Source organism: Anomaloglossus baeobatrachus, chromosome 6, assembly GCF_048569485.1.
Source record: "Anomaloglossus baeobatrachus isolate aAnoBae1 chromosome 6, aAnoBae1.hap1, whole genome shotgun sequence".
In the NCBI taxonomy this organism is placed as follows: domain Eukaryota; kingdom Metazoa; phylum Chordata; class Amphibia; order Anura; family Aromobatidae; genus Anomaloglossus; species Anomaloglossus baeobatrachus.
In genome coordinates, this window is record NC_134358.1 from 538,397,440 (window position 1) to 538,419,908 (window position 22,469).

The window sequence follows — 22,469 nt, forward strand, 5'->3', positions numbered from 1 at the left end:
CACTAGTTACGAGTACCGAGCACCCGAGCATGGTATTGCTCGCTCATCACTAGTTACGAGTACCGAATACCCGAGCATGGTAGTGCCCGCTCATAACTAGTTATGAGTACTGAGGCCCCAAGCATGGTAGTGCCCGTTCATCACTAGTCACAAGTACCAGGCACCCGAGCATGGTAGTGCCCGCTCATCACTAGTTACAAGTACTGAGGCCCCAAGCATGGTAGTGCCCACTCATCACTAGTCACAAGTACCAGGCACCCGAGCATGGTAGTGCTCACTCATTACTAATAAGTTTGTATAAATACAGTAAATATTTTTGGGTCGTGGAATGAATTATCTGCGTTTCAATTATTTCCTATGGGAAAAATTTGCTTTGATATAAGAGTAACTTGGTTTAAGAGCACAGTCCTGGAACGAATTATGCTCGTAATCCAAGGTTCAACTGTACCTCGGTATCCTTGCTGGTAGCACCACAATAATCCTACGCAAAAAATAATCTCGCTGCCACCACTAACCTATTAGATTGGAGACCCGTTTCAGATAGCATAAGGCTCCTCGGATTTGGGTTTCATATATATAGAGCAAGAGAAGTTAAATTTTATACATTTAAAACAAAATAATAGGCAGTGTTTATAAATGTATATAAAATGTTACAAAAGGGAAACAATACAAATACTACGTAGACAATTACATAAAAATAAAAGAGATAAACATGAAACTTAATGAATTCGTGCCACAGATATGACTTCCTGGTTTATGGTCGGAGGATCTCCATTAGTGCAAATGACCAGCACCACAGCTTATCTGTGTCCTTCAGAACTAGAGTAATGGTGGAGCCTGTTTTCTTGGCATATCCTGGGTAGAGATAAGTTTACCCATGGAAGTTGAGTTTGGCAGGTGTAGCCTTAGATAAAGTTTGATTTAGGACCGGACTTGACCCGATCCCCATTGGAAGTCATTGTTTGGGCAGTTCGGCTCTCCACTCACATACAGCCAGCCATAAACAGATCACTTCCAACAGATGGAGGGAAGGTTTGTTTTTCTTTCTTGTACACACTACATCCGATAATGCTGTTGTTACCCCCAGTGCAAGCCATTCAAACACTGTAAGCGGCTCGCACTGGGCCGAGCACCGAGCATACCCGAGAACAGCAATGCGCGATTGAGTGCTTTGCATACATAAAGCACCCAAACTCCCTACTCTGACACTGATTTTTACGTAAAGTTTGTGTACAGTACAAACAGCAAACTTTACTATTCGGGTCCGCTCATCTCTAACCTTGGGTCCTCTGAAACGTGAGGATCAATGGACGGATAGACCGTTGGACTTACCCAAGTATTGTGATCATCTAAGTTGATCCCTTCATAGCAGCTGCTTACCCTATGGCAGAAGGACAATGCACCGTGCCACAAGGGTTGTATACTCGTGGACTAATTTTAGGAACATGACAGAGGTTTACTTGTTTCCCTAGTTAATGTATTTGGATAAGACCCCAGGAGCTCCTATAAGCAACTAGATGGGTTTATAAGTGTCATTAATATATATATATATATATATATATATATATATATATATATATATATATATATATATATATATATATATATATATATATATTATTATATAATTATATTATTAATATATTATTATTATTATTATATATATTATTATATTTATATATATATATATATATAGATAAAGTGCAGACCAAAATTTTGGACACACCTTCTCATTCAATGAGTTTTCTTTATTTTCATGACTCTGAAAATTGTAGATTCACATTGAAGGCATCAAAACTATGAATTAACACATGTGGAATGAAATACTTAAAGTGTGAAACAACTGATAATATATCGGTCTTATATTCTAGGTTCTTAAAAGTAGCCACCTTTTGCTTTCATTACTACTTTGCACAGTAGTTCCCAGAGATGCTTAGCACTTGTTGGCCCTTTTGCCTTCACTCTGCGGTCCAGCTCACCCCAAACCATCTCGATTGGGTTCAGGTCTGGTGACTGTGGAGGCCAGGTCATCTGGCGTAGTATCCCATCACTCTCCTTCTTAGTCACATAGCCCTTACACAGCCTAGAGGTGTGTTTGGGGTCATTGTCCTGTCGAAAATTAAATGAAGGTCCAACTAAACGCAAACCGGATGGAATAGCACGCCGCTGCATGATGCTGTGGTAGCCATGCTGGTTCAGTATACCTTCAATTTTGAATAAATCCCCAATAGTGTCACCAGCAAAGCACCCCCACACCATCACACCTCCTCCTCCATGCTTCACGGTGGGAACCAGCCATGTAGAGTCCATCCGTTCACCTTTTTACAAAGACACGGTGGTTGGATCCAAAGATCTCAAATTTGGGCTCATCAGACCAAAGCACAGATTTCCACTGGTCTAATGTCCATTCCTTGTGTTCTGTAGCCCAAACAAGTCTCTTCTGCTTGTTGCCTGTCCTTAGCAGTGGCTTCCTAGCAGCTATTTTACCATGAAGGCCTGCTGCGCAAAGTCTCCTCTTAACAGTTGTTCTAGAGATGAGAAGGTGTGTCCAAATTTTTGGTCTGTACTGTGTGTGTGTGTGTGTGTGTGTGTGTGTGTGTGTGTGTGTGTGTATATATATATATATGCTTCTGGAGAAGAATTCAATTATTCCAGGGAAGATATTGTAATTTGAAATCGGTGGAATAATGGCATCTTATCCCTGTTCCTACAGGTACTCAGAAGATTGCTACATCCACGCTGTAAATGAAGTACAGAACTGTACCTGGGAGAAGAAGCCACAGGAATATAGTAGATTCAGGTATACTCTGTCCTTAGATCATAAAAATGGTCATAAAGTAGCAAACAGAAGTCAGAATTTGGTACCATGCCGTATTAGGGCAGTTTTCACCTTGTTACTAAAGATATTTCAAATCCAATAATAATTTGAAAAATTATTACATACAGACTGGAATATTGGAGTACTACAAGTCCTAACATAACCTAGAAATATACACACACGCTAGAACATTAAATGCTTTGTCCCCTTTCAGAAAAACATTTTCCTATATGCACAATTTGTTGTGTAAAATACCTCCATTCCCGCGACAGTAAGGGGCACTTTGCACACTACGACATCGCAAGCCGATGCTGCGATGTCGCATGCGATAGTCCCCGCCCCCGTCGCAGCAGCGATATCTTGGGATAGCTGCCGTAGCGAACATTATCGCTATGGCAGCTTCACATGCACTCACCTGCCCTGCGACGTCGCTCTGGCCGGCGACCCGCCTCCTTCGTAAGGGGGCGGGTCGTGCGGCGTCACAGCGACGTCACACGGCCGGCGGCCAATGGAAGCGGAGGGGCGGAGATGAGCAGGATGTAAACATCCCGCCCACCTCCTTCCTTCCTCATTGCAGCCGGGACGCAGGTAGGAGATGTTTCTCGCTCCTGCGGCTTCAGACACAGCGATGTGTGCTGCCGGAGGGGCGAGGAACAACATCGTACCGTCGCTGCAGCGAAATAATTAAAATGCCCGACACTACACCGATGATACGATTACGACGCTTTTGCGCTCGTTAATCGTATCAAAAACGATTTACACACTACGATGTCGACAGCAATGCCGGATGTGCGTCACTTTCGATTTGACCCCACCGATATCGCACCTGCGATGTTATAGTGTGCAAAGTGCCCCTAAGAGTCACTTCAACAGCGCTGCAGCTAATCACTCAGATCAGCGGCTCAGCATAAGCCTATCAGAGCTGATGATTGGCTGCAGCGATGTTGATGCAATGTCACTGCTGCAACTAAACAATGGAGACTGAAGCAGCGGTGGAGACTCAATACTGAACCCAGCCAGAGAGGGTAAGTAAAGCTCACCTTGCTGTTGTTTTCTTAAAGAGGACAGTTCCTTAAATTGGAATATTAAGGTACTGCAAGTACTAACATTACCTTCAAGGGACCCCCATCCTAGGACTGGTATGTGGGCTAGTGATGGGGCCTGGCTGTACAAGAAGTAGTCCCCAGGAGTCCTCTGCAGAGAATTGCTGGTGGTCCTAATGATGAGGGTGCTGTATATGTGGCCATGTTTGTTTTGGCACACCACATCCTTCCTGTGTGCTGATGTGACAGTGTGCAGCAGGGGAAGACACTGTGTGACAGTGTGCTGTAGGTGAGGACACCGTGTGGCAGTGTGCAGCAAGAGAGGACTCTGTGTGATGGTGTGCAGTAGGGGGGAACACTATGTGATAGTGTGCAGTAGGGGAGGACACTTTGCGACGGTGTGCAGTAGGGGAGGACACTGACGGTGTGCAGTAGGGGAGGACACTGACGGTGTTCAGTAGGGGAGGACACTGACGGTGTGCAGTAGGGGAGGACACTGACGGTGTGCAGTAGGGGAGGACACTGACGGTGTGCAGTAGGGGAGGACACTGACGGTGTGCAGTAGGGGAGGACACTGACGGTGTGCAGTAGGGGAGGACACTGACGGTGTGCAGTAGGGGAGGACACTGACGGTGTGCAGTAGGGGAGGACACTGACGGTGTGCAGTAGGGGAGGACACTGACGGTGTGCAGTAGGGGAGGACACTGACGGTGTGCAGTAGGGGAGGACACTGACGGTGTGCAGTAGGGGAGGACACTGACGGTGTGCAGTAGGGGAGGACACTGACGGTGTGCAGTAGGGGAGGACACTGACGGTGTGCAGTAGGGGAGAACACTGTATGTTAGTGTACAGTAGGGGAGGACACTGTGTGATGGTGTGCAGTAGGGGAGGACACTGTGTGATGGTGTGCAGTAAGGGAGAACACAGTATGACGGTGTGCAGTAGGGGAGGACATTGTGTGACTGTGTGCAGTAGGGGAGCAAACTTTGTGACAGTGTATAATAGGGGAGGACACTGTGTGACAGTGTGCATTAGGGGAGGACACTGCATGTAGGGTACAGATTTGAGGTACTGGAGTGGAGGTCCTGATGATCAAAGGAGTTTAAAAAAGGAATTTGTGCATGCACCATTTATTTAAAGAAAAATAAAGGCAATTAATATTGCAGTTGAATAATTACTGAAGCCCACCGCCCGCTCCTAATACCAGGCAGGCCGGTAAGACAGAATTTGCAGCTGTGCCGAGATTGATCATCCAGATTTCTTTGCAGATTTTACTTATCGTCCTGCTGCAATGCAGTTAACAACTTCATAGTGTCACAGAACAATACCTCTCTTGGAAGTAACATCACTTATGAAGTGGAAAGCAAAAAGAACATTTTAATTGCAGAGGACATTTACAGAATGCTGCCGAAGGTAAGAAGCCAAAAATGGGATTGTCTTGTCTGTTAGGGAATTAATTATATCATACAGTAAAGTATATGAAATGTTGACTGCTGAGAAGTCTCTGAAGAAGGGTCTGTGACTCACATGTTATTATTTCTATGTTTTAAGGAACCCTCTTCTGGTAAGGGCTCATTAAAACATCAATTCTCCAGGAATAGGACTCGCACCCAATATAGTCTATGGGGCTGTTCACATGTCTGTGAATTTTTAGGCCCTAGTGGTCTACTCACAATCACAGAGATATGTCCTATATTCATCCAAGTCTTGGCTTAAAGCCGCTTTACACGCTGCGGCATCGCTCAAGCGATCTCGTTGGGGTCACGGAATTTGTGACGCACATCCGGTCGCTTTAGCGATGCCGTTGTGTGTGACACCTTTGAGCGATTTTGCATCGTTGCAAAAACGTGCAAAATCGCTCATCGGTGACATAGGGGTCCATTCTCTAATATCGTTGCTGCAGCAGTAACGAAGTTGTTCCTTGTTCCTGCGGCAGCACACATCGGTACGTGTGACACCGCAGGAACGACCTCTCCTTACCTGCCTCCCGCCCACAATGCGGAAGGAAGGAGGTGGGCGGGATGTTCGTCCCGCTCATCTCCGCCCCTCCGTTTCTATTGAGCGGCGGTTCAGTGACGCAGCTGTGACGTCGCTGTGACGCTGAACGAACCGCCCCCTTAGAAAGGAGGCGGTTCGCCGGTCACAACAACGTTGCAGGGCAGGTAAGCCGTGTGACGGGTCTAGGCGATGTTGTGCGCCACGGGCAGCCCATGTCACACAACTGATGGGGGCTGGTACCAATGCTAGCAATATCGGTCACGATATTGCAGCGTGTAATGCGGCCTTAAGCCTCTTTTTAATGCAAGTCTAATGGTGCGGGAAATAATTGGACAGCACCCAAATGCCATATGTATGGAGTCTGATTTTTAAGTTTGTTTGATAGGAAAACCTTAAGAAAAATTATTCACAGGTACAGCAGACTGTAATAGAAGTGGAACTCACCGTCTTTAAAAACGTTGCTACATGCTTATGGGAGTTGCAGAAAGTACATCGACGACAGCCGTTTCATGTTCACAAATGACACTTCCACAGGTCCCTCCAGTGTTATTTGTGAAAGACCCTCATTGATTCAAAGTCCTCTTTGTGATGCGGTCACTACTTACGGGCAGAATGGAGAGTAGTCAGAAAAGCCGGGGTCTGGTAACGGTAGGACACGTATGGGCTCAAAGAGTAAACAGAGGTGTAGTCTGGTCAATATCCGGGGGTCAGATATCCAGGAGAGAACATAATAGGTTCAGGGAGAAAACAGAGATGTGGTCAGGTAACAGTCCGAAGTCAGTAGGGAGGAGGTCACAACTGGAATAGGAAGCGGGCAGGGAAAAGTCAAATAACAATCCGGAGTCAGAATACAGAGTCAACAGCACAACAGCAGAACCAGAAAATACAACTGGCAAAGTTGTGGGCAAGTATGCTCAGTAAGACGCCTGAGCAATTACCAGTAAGGAGGAACACTTGAGTAATCAGCACCAACATGGAATCCTGCACTGTCAAACAAGCTGATAGCTCAGTAACGCAGGAAGGCGTAGCAGAGCATCTCCAAAGGTAAGATGCTCTGCACAGAGGAATCATGTAACTGTCAGGAATGTACTTCAGGAAAACGCAGCAGAGCATCTTCTAGTCTGCAAGATGATCTGCACAGAGGAATTGTGACGCTCTTTTTAAATGAGAATGTGTGACCACCACTCCTATAGACCGTGAAGGACGAGGTGGCCATACATGCAGGAACCCAAATCTTATCATCAGTCAAGGTCTCAGCACTCAGACCTTTGTCATTTATCCCATGAAAAAAGTTTGAGACAACCAAGGTGGGCACCAGGATCACACAAACTGATGGCGAGAAGTAATACGATGGAGAAGGAATAGGTGGACAAACTTTCTCTACATTTGTCAAGCTGAGGATACGAGACCCAGAGGCCATCTATGTCACACTGTTGCCCACATCAATGAGGCTGAACATTTTGTGGTCTGCGCTTTGGCATTGTTTATCAGATTTATCAAACATGTACATCTAGTTCCTGTTTAATTGAAATAAAAAGACATTAAATTAACGTAGTATGACTATAGTTTAGTAGTCACCGTTGACCATTTTGCTGATAATAATATTAATTGGGTGGAACTCATGATGTTGGCACACTCCTCTCACCGTTTTCCCTGTGTAAAGCGGGCACACCGTGTTGGCTGTAACCCTATATTGTCTTACTGTCAGCATACGGTATTTGGCGGCATTCCCCCATTGAAAATTAAGACAAAGCCCCCGTCTTAGTCCCAGAGCACATGAAACCCATCTATTTCACAGAACCCACCCGTAGCCATCATCACTTTAATGCACTGCACAAATTGGAAAATCCATACTGATATGAATTTTGTGGTTTAGGTATGACGCTATTGGTTTTGGTATGATGTGGGATTTTTGCCCTATCGACAATAGTGAATGATGAAAACAGACCAAAAAAATTCCCTATAGCCATATCCCCTTTTTCAGACCAAGCCTCTTCTCGACCCCTCAAAAAATCCTCAACTCCCGGTTCACATCTTTTCTGCTAACCATGAATGCATGTTTGGACCCCGGGGCTCGTCACCAGATGGAGTATTCTGACACCATGTATCGTTGCTTTCCAAGAGGTCTCTATCACGGGTGTCAGACAGTCTTGTGGTTTCTAGTCATAGAAGGTCACAGCGTTTGGCTGCTCAAAATGCTCCCTGACTTTCCATTGTCACTGCTGTCAGTATTCATTGGTATAGGTAGCTTTCCTGCTGGATTTTCATCTCTCCCCCTTTTAGACCCAGCAGGAGCTCACCTTCCACCCAGCCGCAGATCATCAGTATTCTCTTGGTGCTTAAATACTCCCTTCTTCCCTGGACTGGTGCTGGGGATATTAATTAGTTAATTCTATCTCTGGTTGCAAGCAGGTGGCTTGCTCTCATTTGTAGTAATGTTGCTGAAGCTTTGCTAAACTTCTACCTGAGTCATTTGTGGATTAGTAGTTCATGCTTTTCCCCTGTGTCCTTCTTGTGTCATCTTATAGCGTTTAGTGGGGTTGACGAAAAGCTCATCCCATCTGTTCCCTATTTAGGGTCCAGCACTAGGGAAACCTAGGGTCAGGTATCCGGCTCGGCACATAGGTGCAGAATCTATCTAAGATAGTAAGGGACCAGCAGTAGGTTTGGTCGGGGGTCACCAACTCCCCCTTCCCTAGACACAGGGTTTCCCTTCTCTTTCGCCGCTCGCTTGGTAATTCCCCGTACCTAGCGCGACAATCACTTTCTTTTCTTGAGTTTTTTCCCTTGTATGGGTGATTTACATTGGTTACCTGTTGGTCAACTGTGGCGCATTCCTCAGATGCTCCTCTGGGCAGGAACAGTTTCCATCCAGTGCACCTCTATGGGGATCAGCTTCATTGCATGTCATAGTTACATACCCGTTAGGTAAAAATTGACAGGTTTTATAAGAGTGGTGTGAATTGTGCCAAGAACAAAATCAATAACAAAAGGATTGTGTGACAAAAGACCTTTTATGGCCACTATTCCAGTAAAGTGGTGTGGATGTAATTCATGCTGACCAAAGCAAGATCTGCTCTTATTGAGTAGTTCTGCAACGCTCGCGGTCGGTGTAATGGCAGCGAACGGGGTTAGAGGACCCACTGGATCACAGGGGGACCCGGGCTTAACCTTTAGTGGGAGGAGCTTAAAAAAGCAGCTAACGCGAGACAAACGCCAGGTGCCACTCCCAGGGCAGGGACCAGAACTGTGGCAGCTGATCCCCAGGACAGGAGACGGACTCAGGTATAGACGCAGGTACAGGCGGAAAGGCTGAGGTAAACAGGCAGGCATGTACGGACAGGCATGGTGGGCACGCCAGTGACAGATAGGTCTGGGAGGGCAGGTACAGGTGACAGACATAGGGATAACGGGACAGGAGCTCAGGACCTGACAACTTAATGTCTGCTTTTTCGTTCAGAATCTAGATAAAAAGACTGACGGCACTCCCAAAAGGAAGTCTGAACAGGTGCAAAACTGAACATGACATATAATAACTGCACTCTGAAATGCTAAAGTATGCAAACAATCCATGCAAGAATATACATATGCATTGAAGCTTAAGGAAATCTAGGAAAAATTTAGATATTTAACATATAAAAGTGGCCATTTTTGTATCTGCCCAGTAGCCACATCAAGGCATATCTTGTATACTGGGAACCTTAAGCAGTAATGCATATCTACAGTATATTCTTGCATTCAGTGTTGGCATGCCTTAGTATTTCAGAGTGCAACTGTCTTCTTTTGTTATTATATGCCTTTTGGTTCAGTCCTCGACATACAGTAATTGGGGGAAATGTCCTCATAGCCAGTCACTGATGAGGCGGCTCACAGCGCTGGCCAGTAATGGGCACCGATAGGGCATTTTTGGAGTATCGAGGACAGGACCAAGAAGCGGAGACTAAAAAAGTACTGGAATTGCAGATACAGGGAATCGCTGAGACTGAGTATGATTTATGACTATTTTTAGTGATCTTAGCCTTTTTAGGCATCATTTTTAATTGTCTAGAGTATCTCTGTAATGGTATGAAAGCATTCCTTTCCTTTAGTGCGTGCCACTAACCGCTTGTCTTATTAGGCCATACATGAAGGTATCAGAGAAGACATTTTAATGACATACTCTGCTTTGTATTTCAGTCACAACCCTTTGAAGGAATTCCCTTCAAGCAATGTGCTGTAGTTGGAAATGGCGGAATATTAACTAATAGCAGCTGCGGTGCTGAAATCGATCAGTCAGATTTTGTCTTTCGGTAAGAAACTGTCATTTATCATATAATCAATTTATTTCAGTACAGAATAAAATGAATATATAAATTCTGATCATTTGAAAAAGAATATTTCCATTCTAAGAATCTACAGAATATCCACAAGACATGCCATAAATACCAGATAGGTGTAAGCCCCTCCCATGCGGAGCCTCAGCAGGTGAATAAGGTACTGCTGACCCCCATTCCTTGATTATTAGCTGCAGTATTCTCTGTAAAATTTAATTGAGCGGTTGCCTCATTTTACTAGGCTATTGAAAGTTCTTAAAATAGTTCCCCTTCTCTGACATCACTTACTCCTCTGCTGCTCCTCACTGACTTCATGCTTTACTGCCCACTTTGTCCCGATGTGACTGTTGGATAACAAGGGACAATGTCTCCTATGCTGTCGCTCATGCTAGGGTGTTCCTAACCTCAATGTTACCCCTAATGGTGGAGATGCCGGAGTCCCATGCCTTACTATTCTCCTGACTAGATCTGTCAAGAGAATAGTTTTCCTCCAAAAGAAGGAAGGGAGAGGAGACTCATTCCTGGCTATGCTCCTGACCAGAACTAAACTGATTCGCCCCTCCCATCAGTGAAGGAAGGGGCAGGAATGAGATGGAAACACAGATAAAGACAGGCAGGGGAAAACAGAAACTCTGACACACTGCAAACTCTCAAAAACAAACAATGAGCGAGTCAGGAGAAAAGCAAGAACAGGAAGGTAGCAACAAAACAGACAACAAGGGTTAACCCTTTAACTTTTCACAACCACAAGTACTACAACCACCAGTTAGACTGGATCACAATACCTCACCAGAACAACTTGGATAAACTATAGCTGGCATAGAAGGAAGGATCTAGCCAGCAGATGTGGTTAACTCCACTACAACATGTGATCAAAGGAGACTAACAAGCAGACCAGCAGAGATGAACTCTTGCTAGCCTGCCTATGAACTATCAATCTGTGGGTCGACACCGGAGTCAGCCTGCACTTATCACAGACCTCAGAGGAGTCATCATGAGGAGTGTCAGAATCAATAGTCTGAACAGATCCCAACAACGGTACCACCTTGGTATGGTATTGAGTCCCTGTATACGTATTTCTTTTATTTCATATCTTCATCTCTTCTTTTTAATGCTAACATTTATTTTAGATAAATTCTCTGCTTTGAAATACAGGTTTCCATATCAAATATTACTTTAAGGACTTCTGGTATTTCTAGCAAACCTTGGAAACTTCCATTTGTGGGCCTAGAGTGAAAGAATGTGATCTGACCTTTTGCGTCTATTTTATTTTTTACAGCTAATAAAATAGAGCTGCTGAATTTCATTTTAAAAATACACACACAAAAAAAACCTCTTTGAAAAAAAGTCACATATAAATGATTTGAGGACTTTCTGTTCTCTCCGTAAATCTGATTTAAGGATAGGAACTCATCACTGTGCGTTCTGCAAATGGGCAAATGTTAACTAAAACAAGGAGATGTACGATCCTTTATTAGGGGTAATAAATGAGGGCAGTAAAAGTAGCCGCTCAGTTGTTTTTCTGGAGCTGCTGTGTAAGCATCGGTATTTACGAGACATATTAATTTTTGTAATGTCCTCGTCTGGACGGGGCGCTCATCTGGAGACCACAATTTAGTCACATAAAATAATCTGATTAATTTCTGTTGCCGGCTATTCCTCCTGTTGTAAATCTTTACATATTAATGATCTGTGAGATTGAGAACACCGGAGGTCTAAAGAACATTAATTCATTGTCCTCAGCTTTGTTCTTGAAGAACTAACATGTTTACGATTCTTCCCCATAAGGTGAGCGATTTATGATGTATTAACTACTGATGAGTCTCACTTATCCCATGAGATGTGAAAATCCCCCGTTAAATCACGGCGATGAGCGGCACTGTGAGGACAAGGGATAAATACACAGCACCTTAATTACAGCTATTTCTATGATCTGATGATGCTCTCCTACGAGAAATGGAAACCTTATTCTGTGACTTTGAGGTTACACAAAGTACAAAAGAATGGGGGTTACTCATATACTGGGGGGTTCACGGTTAAAGGGTCACTGTTCTTTCAGAGAACTTGATCTCCTATGATTGATAATATGATGAGCAGACAATATGCGAGTCACTTTGTTTAAAAATTATTATTATTTTTGTCAGCTTTAAGTGTCTTTAATACATCTCTCCCAGCAGAGAAACCAGGATGGATTACAGGAAGTGGGGGCGGGTCTATGTCTACAGGAAGTGGGGGCCGGTCTATGTCTACAGGAAGTGGGGGCCGGTCTATGTCTACAGGAAGTGGGGGCCGGTCTATGTCTACAGGAAGTGGGGGCGGGTCTATGTCTACAGGAGGTGGGACGGGTCTTTGTCTACAGGAAGTGGGGCGGGTCTATGTCTACAGGAAGTGGGGGCGGGTCTATGTCTACAGGAAGTGGGGGCGGGTCTATGTCTACAGGAAGTGGGGGCCGGTCTATGTCTACAGGAAGTGGGGGCAGGTCTATGTCTACAGGAAGTGGGACGGGTCTTTGTCTACAGAAAGTGGGGCGGGTCTATGTCTACAGGAAGTGGGGGCGGGTCTTAGTTTGTCTAAAAGAAGTGGAAGTAGGTCTTTGTCTATAGGAAGGAGGGGCAGAACTTTGTCCACAGGAAATGGGGATGGTCTTTGTCCACAGGAAGTGAGTATTTGTCTACAGGAAGGGGGCAGAACTTTGTCCACAGGAAGTAGGGACGGGTCTTTGTCTACAGGACGTAGGGACGGGTCTTTGTCTACAGGAAGTGTGGAGGGTTCTTTGTATACAGGAAGTGGAGATTACATAGTTAAATATTTTGAAAAAAGACCTAGCTCCATCTAGTTCAACCAAAGTTGGTCTTTTTCTCTTTCTTAGGAGTTTGAGGCACATCTTTGTCTACAGGAAGTGGGGATGGGTCTTTGTCTACAGGAAGTGGGGGCAAGTCTTTGTTTACATGAAGTAAGGGAAGAACTTTTTCTACAGGAAGTGGAGACGGGTCTTTGTCTACAGGAAGTGTGGGAAGAACTTTGTCTACTGGAAGTAAAAACGGGTCTTGGTCTACAGGAAATAGTGGCGGGTCTTTGTCTACAGGAAGTGGGGGCGGGCCTTTGTCTACAGGAAGTGGGGACGGGTCTTTGTCTACAGGAAGTGGGGGTGGGTCTTTGACTACAGTAAGTGGGGACAGGTCTTTGTCCACAGGAAGTGGGGCAGGTTTTTTTCTACAGGAAATGGGGGCAGAACTTCGTCCACAAGAAGTGGGGATAGGTCTTTGTTTACAGGAAGTGGGGGTGGGATTTTGTCTACAGGAAGTGTATGCATGACTTTATCTACAGGACGTGCAGGTGGGACTTTGGAGGTCGGTCTTTTTCTCTTACTTAGGAGTAGAGGCACAATTTTGTCCTTCTATAGGAAGGGGTGTTAGTTTTCTGTCTCGCTACATGACATGGGGGCATGTCTTTGTTTTTCTACAGGACGGGGGTGCATCTTTGTGTGCTGGAAGAGGGGGTAGAACTTTGTCTCGCTACAGGAAGTGGATGGGCCTTTGCCTTCCTTCAGGAAGTGAAAGCAAGTCGTTGTCTCTCTACAGATAGAAAGTGTGGGCAGATCTTTCTCTCTCTCTCTGTGTTCAAGAAGTGGGGATGGGGCATTATCTCCTGGAAGTTAGGGAGGGTCATTGTCTACTGGAAGTGGGGATGGGTCATTGTCTCCTGGAAGTGGGGATGGGTTATTGTCTACTGGAAGTGGGGATGGGTCATTGTCTACTGGAAGTGGGGATGGGTCATTGTCTACTGGAAGTGGGGATGGGTCATTGTCTACTGGAAGTGGGGATGGGTCATTGTCTACTGGAAGAGGGGATGGGTCATTGTCTACTGGAAGTGGGGGACCGTAATTTTTTCTCAACTGGGTATGTGTTTATCTACAGGAAGTGTGTAGGAGGGTGTTTGTGTTGTGTACATAGAGTTGAGGCTTGTCTTTCTTTGTGAGAAGTAGCAGTGGGTGTTTGTTCCTCTATAGGAAGTGGTGGTTGGTCTTAGTCTCTTTACAGGAAGTGAGGTTCGGTCTTTCCTCTCTCCAGTAAATAGAGATGGGACTTTATCTCTATAAGACGCATTAACAAGTCTTTGTCTCTCTATATGATATAGAGGTGTTTTTTTTGTCTCTCTACAGGAGATTGAGGTGGGTCTTTGTCACACTCCAGGAGGTGAGAGGAGGTTTTTGTCCTTCTGCTCCCACTCTACTGCATGACAAATTTTTTCACAGGTTTAGCATAAAGGTGGACTTTCAGTTCAGGGCAGGAAAGCCACTAGTAGTAAGTAGTGATTGCTTAAGCAATGTCTACTGGCAAGTGAGACAAATGAATTTACAGCATCTATAGTGATGGCAGTTATATAGACTCATTTGTTGAGGTGGATCCTGCAAGGAACAAGTGGCACACGGACCATGGGCATCGGTGCAGCAGGCAGGTGAAGCACACAGGAAATGGGCAGTAGAGGCACTGGAGGCCACAGGCAGACAGTAGACCAGTACCAGAAGCACTGGAAGCCTTGAAGCAGGTAGCAGAGATACTGAAAATCACAGGCAGACAGGAGACTGGTAGTAATGGTACTGGAAGCTGCAGGCAGACAAAACTCAGGAACACTAAAGGATTTAAGAGCAAGGCGTAGGTATGTGTCTTGGTGAGCGTTATCTTATCCCAGGCATATGATCACATGGTAGCATGCCAAGTCACCTGCAAAGCTTGAAGTGGAGCACAACAGAGTTCAGCAGAATGAGGTGAGGGGAGTAAAGCCAGGATAAGAGACAAGCATGTAATAGGCAAAATGCTGATCAAGAGGTAATGTCCACTTTAAAATGTTTGAATAGCAAGTTACTGACCTTGAAAATTTGGACAATTTATGGACATATTAGACTGGTATGTGAACCACAAAAAAGTGTTATCAGTAGAGATGGGCTTACTTGGACTATAAAAGTCATTATCTACACTAGTTTAAAAGAACCTGAGCATCAACCCCAGGCATAGATTTGTCAAGGAACTCCGGGTAACAAAAAAAAAAAAAAATCAAAGAAAATAAGAATAAAGAAAGCGCTTCATACTTATCAGTCTCCACTCTGCTTCTATGTTTCTTGTTATCCTTCATTCATATTCACTGCTTACCCTGCCCACAGGCAGTCCCGGTGTCTCTGGTTGAAGTCAAACAGCGCCCCCAGCCTGTGTGACAGCGTGGCTGACTGCAGCAAAACTGAGGCACTGTGTCTTTTTCTAGATTGTTGTACATGTAAAAAATGGCGAATTGTCCCCCTCAAATTATGATACCCAGTACAAATAAAGCATATGGCTACGGGTTGCAGCCCCCAGTTATGCCCTTATCTTCCCTGTGTATCAAAATAAGAGGAACTGCAAGCGGCTTTTTTTTATTATAAAGCTAGGAGCTGGTATTCTAAGGCTGGGGGGGGACCATGGTTATTGCGGCACCGTATCCTAAAAATTGCACCTTCCAGCTGCCAAGGATTGTCACATCCATTAGATGCGACAATCCCCGAACGTTACCCAGTTCAGCCCAATTACCCTGATGCAATGGTAATATGGGGTTAATAACAGCTCACAGCTGCCAGTAAGCCTTAGATTAGAATGGGAGGCATCTATAAGACCCCCCATTACTAATTTGTAAGGGATAAGAAATAAAAACAAACACCAAAAAAATCCTTTATTTGAAATATTATACAAAAAACACCCTTTTTCACCCCTTTATTAACCCCTAAAACACCCAAGTCCAATATAATCCACACAAGGTTGCACGACGATTCCATCTCTGCTATATCTTAAGTGACAACGTGCAGGCATAGAACATGACCACCTGCTGTGGGCTTCAAGCAGAGACTAAGGGGTACTTTGCACGCTGCGACATTGCAAGCCGATGCTTGCGATGCCGAGCGCGATAGTCCCCGCCCCTGTCGCAGCAGAGAGATCTTGTGATTGCTGCCGTAGCAAACATTATCGCTACGGCAGCTTCACATGCACTCACCTGCCCTGCAACGTTGCTCTGGCTTGCGACCCGCCTCCTTCCTAAGGGGGCGGGTTGTGCGGCGTCACAGCGACGTCACACGGCAGGCGGCTAATAGAAGCGGAGGGGCGGAGATGAGCGGGACGTAAACATCCTGCCCACATCCGGCCTTCCGCATAGCCGGCATGCAGGGCCGGCGTCAGCACCCGGCAAACCCGGGCAAATGCCGGGGCCCTGGAGAGCCGGGGGGGCCCACTCGGCCTCGTCAGTTCTCCTGTCCCTTGGCCGGGGCCCACTCGCCTTTACAGTTCTGCGGTCCCCGGCCGAGTTCCGGGGACCGCAGTCCTCGGCAGCAATCTGCGGCGCCGTCACTTTAAGGCGCGCAGACATCCTCGTTTGAATTTCACCTGTGGGCGGAGCTACCGCCTTCTCAGTCCCACAGATGAGGGAGGCGAGCTTCTGTCCGGCGCTGTGTGGGCCCCCTCTCCACCGTGACCTAATCGGGTAAGTGCCCTCCCCGCCTCCCCATTATAGGCCCCGGTGAGCTGCTTCTACCCCCTGGATGTATGCCCTGGCCCCTGCCAATGCCCCCACCCGCCGATTCCGCGGGTGTGGGCCCCGCCGAGCCGCGGGTGCTGGCCCCGCCGAGCCGCGGGTGTGGGCCCTGCCGAGCCGCGGGTGCTGCCAGTGCCGCGGGTGTGGGCCCTGCCGAGCCGCGGGTGCTGCCAGTGCCGCGGGTGTGGGCCCTGCCGAGCCGCGGGTGCTGCCAGTGCCGCGGGTGCTGGCCCTGCCGAGCCGCGGGTGTGGGCCCCGCCGAGCCGCGGGTGCTGGTGCTGTCCCCGCCAAGCCGCGGGTGTGGGCCCCAGAGAGCAGCAGAGTTGTGTGCATTTGTCTGAATATAGCAGAGTTGTATGTGTTTGTCTGAATGTAGCAGAGTTGTATGTGTTTGTCTGAATGTAGCAGAGTTGTATGTGTTTGTATGTAGCAGAGTTGTATGTGTTTGTATGTAGCAGAGTTGTGTGTGTTTGTCTGTATGTAGCAGAGTTGTATGTGTTTGTCTGAATGTAGCAGAGTTGTGTGTGTTTGTCTGTATGTAGCAGAGTTGTATGTGTTTGTCTGAATGTAGCAGAGTTGTATGTGTTTGTCTGTATGTAGCAGAGTTGTATGTGTTTGTCTGTATGTAGCAGAGTTGTATGTGTTTGTATGTAGCAGAGTTGTGTGTGTTTGTCTGTATGTAGCAGAGTTGTATGTGTTTGTCTGAATGTAGCAGAGTTGTATGTGTTTGTATGTAGCAGAGTTGTGTGTGTTTGTCTGTATGTAGCAGAGTTGTATGTGTTTGTCTGTATGTAGCAGAGTTGTATGTGTTTGTCTGTATGTAGCAGAGTTGTATGTGTTTGTATGTAGCAGAGTTGTATGTGTTTGTCTGTATGTAGCAGAGTTGTATGTGTTTGTCTGTATGTAGCAGAGTTGTATGTGTTTGTCTGTATGTAGCAGAGTTGTATGTGTTTGTCTGTATGTAGCAGAGTTGTATGTGTTTGTCTGTATGTAGCAGAGTTGTATGTGTTTGTCTGTATGTAGCAGAGTTGTATGTGTTTGTCTGTATGTAGCAGAGTTGTATGTGTTTGTATGTAGCAGAGTTGTATGTGTTTGTATGTAGCAGAGTTGTATGTGTTTGTCTGTATGTAGCAGAGTTGTATGTGTTTGTCTGTATGTAGCAGAGTTGTATGTGTTTGTATGTAGCAGAGTTGTATGTGTTTGTCTGTATGTAGCAGAGTTGTGTGTGTTTGTCTGTATGTAGCAGAGTTGTATGTGTTTGTATGTAGCAGAGTTGTATGTGTTTGTCTGTATGTAGCAGAGTTGTATGTGTTTGTCTGTATGTAGCAAAGTTGTGTTTGTCTGAATGTAGCAGAGTTGTGTGCATTTGTCTGAATGTAGCAGAGTTGTATGTGTTTGTATGTAGCAGAGTTGTATGTGTTTGTATGTAGCAGAGTTGTGTGTGTTTGTCTGTATGTAGCAGAGTTGTGTGTGTGTGTGTCTGTCTGTATGCAGCAGACTTGTGTGTGTGTGTGTGTGTCTGTAAGTGTATATGACTGTATATATTTGTCTGTTTATATGTATTTTTGTGAGTTTGTCTTTAAATATGTATATGTTCGTATCGGTGTCTGTGTGTGGATGGGGCCCACTGGGACTCTTCCGCCCGGGGCCCACAAAAACCTGGAGCCGGCCCTGCCGGCATGAGCCGCGGTGACGCAGGTAAGGTGATGTTCCTCGCTCCTGCGGCTTCACTCACAGCGATGTGTGCTGCCGCAGGGGAACGAGGAACAACATCGTACCGTCGCTGCAGCGGCATTATGGAAATGTCGGACCCTACACCAATGATACGATTACAACGCTTTTGCGATCGTTAATCGTATCATAAAGGATTTACACACTATGATATCGACAGCGACGCCGGATGTGCGTCACTTTCGATTTGACCCCACCGACATCGCACCTGCAATATCGTAGTGTGCAAAGTACCCCTAAGTGTCAGGATGAGCGATGACATCATTCAGGTTATTTGCAGTCACAGATGGAGTTTCCGACGGTCCTTCACCTGAGATCACAAATAACCTGACCTCAATTGACCTCATTGAACTGGGTGAACTTAGGTGAAGTTACCTGTGATCACAGGTGGAGGACCTTGGGAACCTGCAGCTGTGACCGCAAATAACCTGAGTGACGTATTCGCGAGACTCATTCTCTACCTGAAGCTCACAGCGGGTGTTCTTGTTCTATGCCCATTTGCTGTCACTGCAGATGTAGCAGAGCCGGAATCGTCATGGGACCTCGTGTGGATTACGTCGGACCTGGGTGTTTGGGGGGTTAATAAAGGGATGAAAGGGGTGGGGTTGTTTTGGATTATATATCAAATAAAGGATCTATTTGGTGTTTGTTTATTTCTTTTCTCTTACAGATTAATAATGGGGGGTCTCATAAGATTATAATAGGGGCAAATGCGGCAATCCTTCCGTCTGCCTTTCTATCTTTCCTTCCTTGTTTCCTTCTTTCCTTCATTCCATTTATAGCTGTCCTCTGTTTTATAGGTGTAACCTTCCACCTATCTGGGGAAATTCTGTTGTTGATGTTGGAAATAAGACAGACCTGGTTACAGTCAACCCAAGTATCATTGCTCTGAAGTAAGTGTTGACCTCTTATTACTTATCTTGTTCCGTAGATTTTTTCTCCAGAACAGCTGTTGACATCAGATGGACATTACAATCTAAAAACTAAATGATATTTTTGGTTTTTTTTGTTTTTTCGGGGGGTGGGCAGTCTCTACAAGCTTTTATTACTAATGACATTGCATCTGTCCAAGCGAAAAAAACCTCTTTTAAGTGAACTGGATATCTGCCCATCAATAACAACTACGCTCCTTCCTACATTGCCTTACCCCTGCCCACGTTGTCCCAGCCCTGCCCACGTTGTCCCAGCCCTGCCCACATTGTTCCGCCCATGCCCACGTTGTCCGAGCCCTGCCCACGTTGTCCGAGCCCTGCCCACGTTGTCCGAGCCCTGCCCATGTTGTCCGAGCCCTGCCCATGTTGTCCGAGCCCTGCCCATGTTGTCCGAGCCCTGCCCATGTTGTCCGAGCCCTGCCCACGTTGTCCAAGTCCTGCCCATGTTGGCCAAGCCCTGCCCACGTTGGCCAAGCCCTGCCCACGTTGTCCGAGCCCTGTCCACGTTATCAGAGCCCTGTCCAAATTGTCCCACCCCTGACAACATTGTCCCATCCCTGCCCATGTTGTCCCAGCCCTGCCCACGCTGTCCCAGCCCTGCCCACGTTGTCCCGGCCCTGCCCACGTCCCACCCCTGCCTACGTTGTCCCATTCCTGCCCACGCTGTCCCAGCCCTGCCCACGTTGTCCCATCCCTGCCCACGTTGTCCCAGCCCTGCCCACGTTGTCCCAGCCCTGCCCACGCTGTCCCACCCGTGCCGACATTGCCTTATGCCTAGAAATAAATCCGACCACTGCTTTTAATTTTAAATATGAATAGTCTCCAGGAGAATTTATGTTGGTATCTGGTTTATGTTGCAGTTTTCTATCATTACCGTTACGATTTCGACTATTAGAGAAATTCTATTTTGCCGGTTCTAATTAGTCTCAGGAGTTTCCAGATTATCCAGCTATTCAAACAAACGCCATACTAATGACATTTTGAGCTATCAGCCGTCAGATTAGAGAATTTCTAATGTTCAACACATTTTGTTAATTTATTTTTGCACTAAATGTTTATTTTTTTTTTCCAGATACGGGAAACTTAACGAAATGAAAGCCGCCTTCCTGAGAAACCTGACAAGTTACGGCTACTCGTTCCTCCTATTACCTGCCTTTTCGTACAGCAGCAACACGGCCATCTCTTTTGAGGTTCATCATTTACTGAAGAAATACCAAGCCAAGCAGAGAGCTATTTTTTTCCATCCCAATTATCTTAAAAGCCTGGCTCAGTTTTGGAGGGGGAGGGGGGTAAGAGCCTATCGGCTCTCTACCGGATTCATGATAACCAGCGCCGCCATAGAGCTCTGCGAGGACGTCAAACTCTATGGATTCTGGCCTTTTTCCAAGAACCTGAATGGGAAACCAATTAGCCATCACTACTATGACAACCAGCTGCCAAAGCCCGGTTTTCATGCAATGCCCAAAGAATTTTATCAGGTCCTGCAACTCCATTATAAAGGGGTGCTGAAAGTACAGCTCGGAGCGTGCCAGAAGAGGTGAGGCAGGTGCGCGGATCACTGGATACACCATTAAAATCCTGAAATGCGGATTTTCAGATGACATGCCGAACGGAAAATGAAGAAGATGCTTTAACGAGGTCGTAAAAGGATCTCCACAAGAAGCATTTTGGTATTGCTGAATTACAGGCTCATGTCAACTTAGCAATGAGAAATTTTTAATTTAGAATTTCTCTGCAGCGCCACCACAGGGCAAATGAAGCATTACATAGAGCCCGGTGTAATCAATGGGATGTGTTTGTAATGAAGGACAGGATAGTTCCTTCAAAAAGACAGATGCCCTTTGTAATCACTTTTCGAAAATTATCCTTAAAAGTAAACCCTCATTTTACTTGTCCATAAAAGTATGTTTTGTAACTTAGATTACTCCCTTAAGAAAACGGCCCTTCGATATTTTCATTGCCAATTCTTTGGTTACATACCACCATCTTGCCTAAAACCTCAGCCACACAGATTCTCGGAATCATGGTCCCTGTTATAATATCTTCAGTGACCACCTTTATTCATACACTCAGACAGACAGTAGATCCCATTGGTCACTTATCTAGATAAGCTCTTCCCCTTTCTCTAAAGGTACCACCCCCGAGGAGCCCAGATATGGATTTAGCAGCAGGGACACGGCTAGAGGAGACTGTCGAGCATGTGCCAACAAGTCGCCCTGTGTTTTATGAGGATACATGGCTACATTAGAGTTAAACAGTAGCTAATTTGGTATATTCAAAAAAGTTCTTTTTTTTTCTCATTAATGTACACTCTGCACCCCATCCCCCATCTTGACAGATAAAAAGCAGAAATGTAGAAATTTTTACAAATTTATTAAACAAGAAAAACTGAAATATCACATGATCATAAGTATTCAGACCCTTTGCTCAGTATTGAGTAGACGCACCCTTTTGAGCTAGTACAGACATGAGTCTTCTTGGGAATGATGCAACAAGTTTTTCACAACTGGATTTTGGGATCCTCGGCCATTCTTCCTTGCAGATCCTCTCCAAGTCCGTCAGGTTGGATGGTGAACGTTGGTGGACGCCATTTTCAGGTCTCTCCAGAGATGTCCAATTGTGTCTAGGTCAGGGATCTGGCTGGGCCAGTCAAGAATGGTCACAGAGTTGTTCTGAAGCCACTCCTTTGTTATTTTAGCTGTGTTCTTAGGCTCATTGTCTTGTTGGAAGGTGAACCTTCGGCCAAGTCTGAAGTCCAGAGCACTCTGAAAGAGGTTTTCTTCCAAGTTATCTCTGTACTTGGCCGCATTCACATTCATCTTTCCTTCAATTGCAACCAGTCGTCTGGTCCCTGTAGCTGAAAAACACCCCCATAGTATGATGCTACCACCATGTTTCACTGTAGGGATTGTATCGGGCAGGTGATGAGCAGTGCCTGGTTTTCTCCACACATACCGCTTAGAATTATCACCAAAAAGTTCTATCTTTGTCTCATCAGACCAAAGAATCTTAATTCTCATAGTCTGGGAGTCTATGCGGGTTTTCATATGTCTTGTACTGAGCAGAGGCTTTCGTCGGGCCA

The 22,469-nt window shown here is 45.8% G+C and overlaps 1 protein-coding gene across 1 annotated transcript in view; it reads left to right on the forward strand.

Moving 5' to 3' along the window:
• ST8SIA6 (ST8 alpha-N-acetyl-neuraminide alpha-2,8-sialyltransferase 6) overlaps window positions 1-21,703 on the forward strand; it is a 149,033-nt gene extending 127,330 nt beyond the window's left edge. The window contains exons 4-8 of the mRNA XM_075316816.1: window positions 2,714-2,800; window positions 5,130-5,274; window positions 10,036-10,148; window positions 19,256-19,348; window positions 20,460-21,703. Of these exons, the coding sequence (XP_075172931.1) occupies window positions 2,714-2,800; window positions 5,130-5,274; window positions 10,036-10,148; window positions 19,256-19,348; window positions 20,460-20,928 (907 nt within the window). The 3' untranslated portion in view covers window positions 20,929-21,703. The remainder of the gene's footprint in view (window positions 1-2,713; window positions 2,801-5,129; window positions 5,275-10,035; window positions 10,149-19,255; window positions 19,349-20,459) is intronic.
• Window positions 21,704-22,469: the final 766 nt, after the last annotated feature.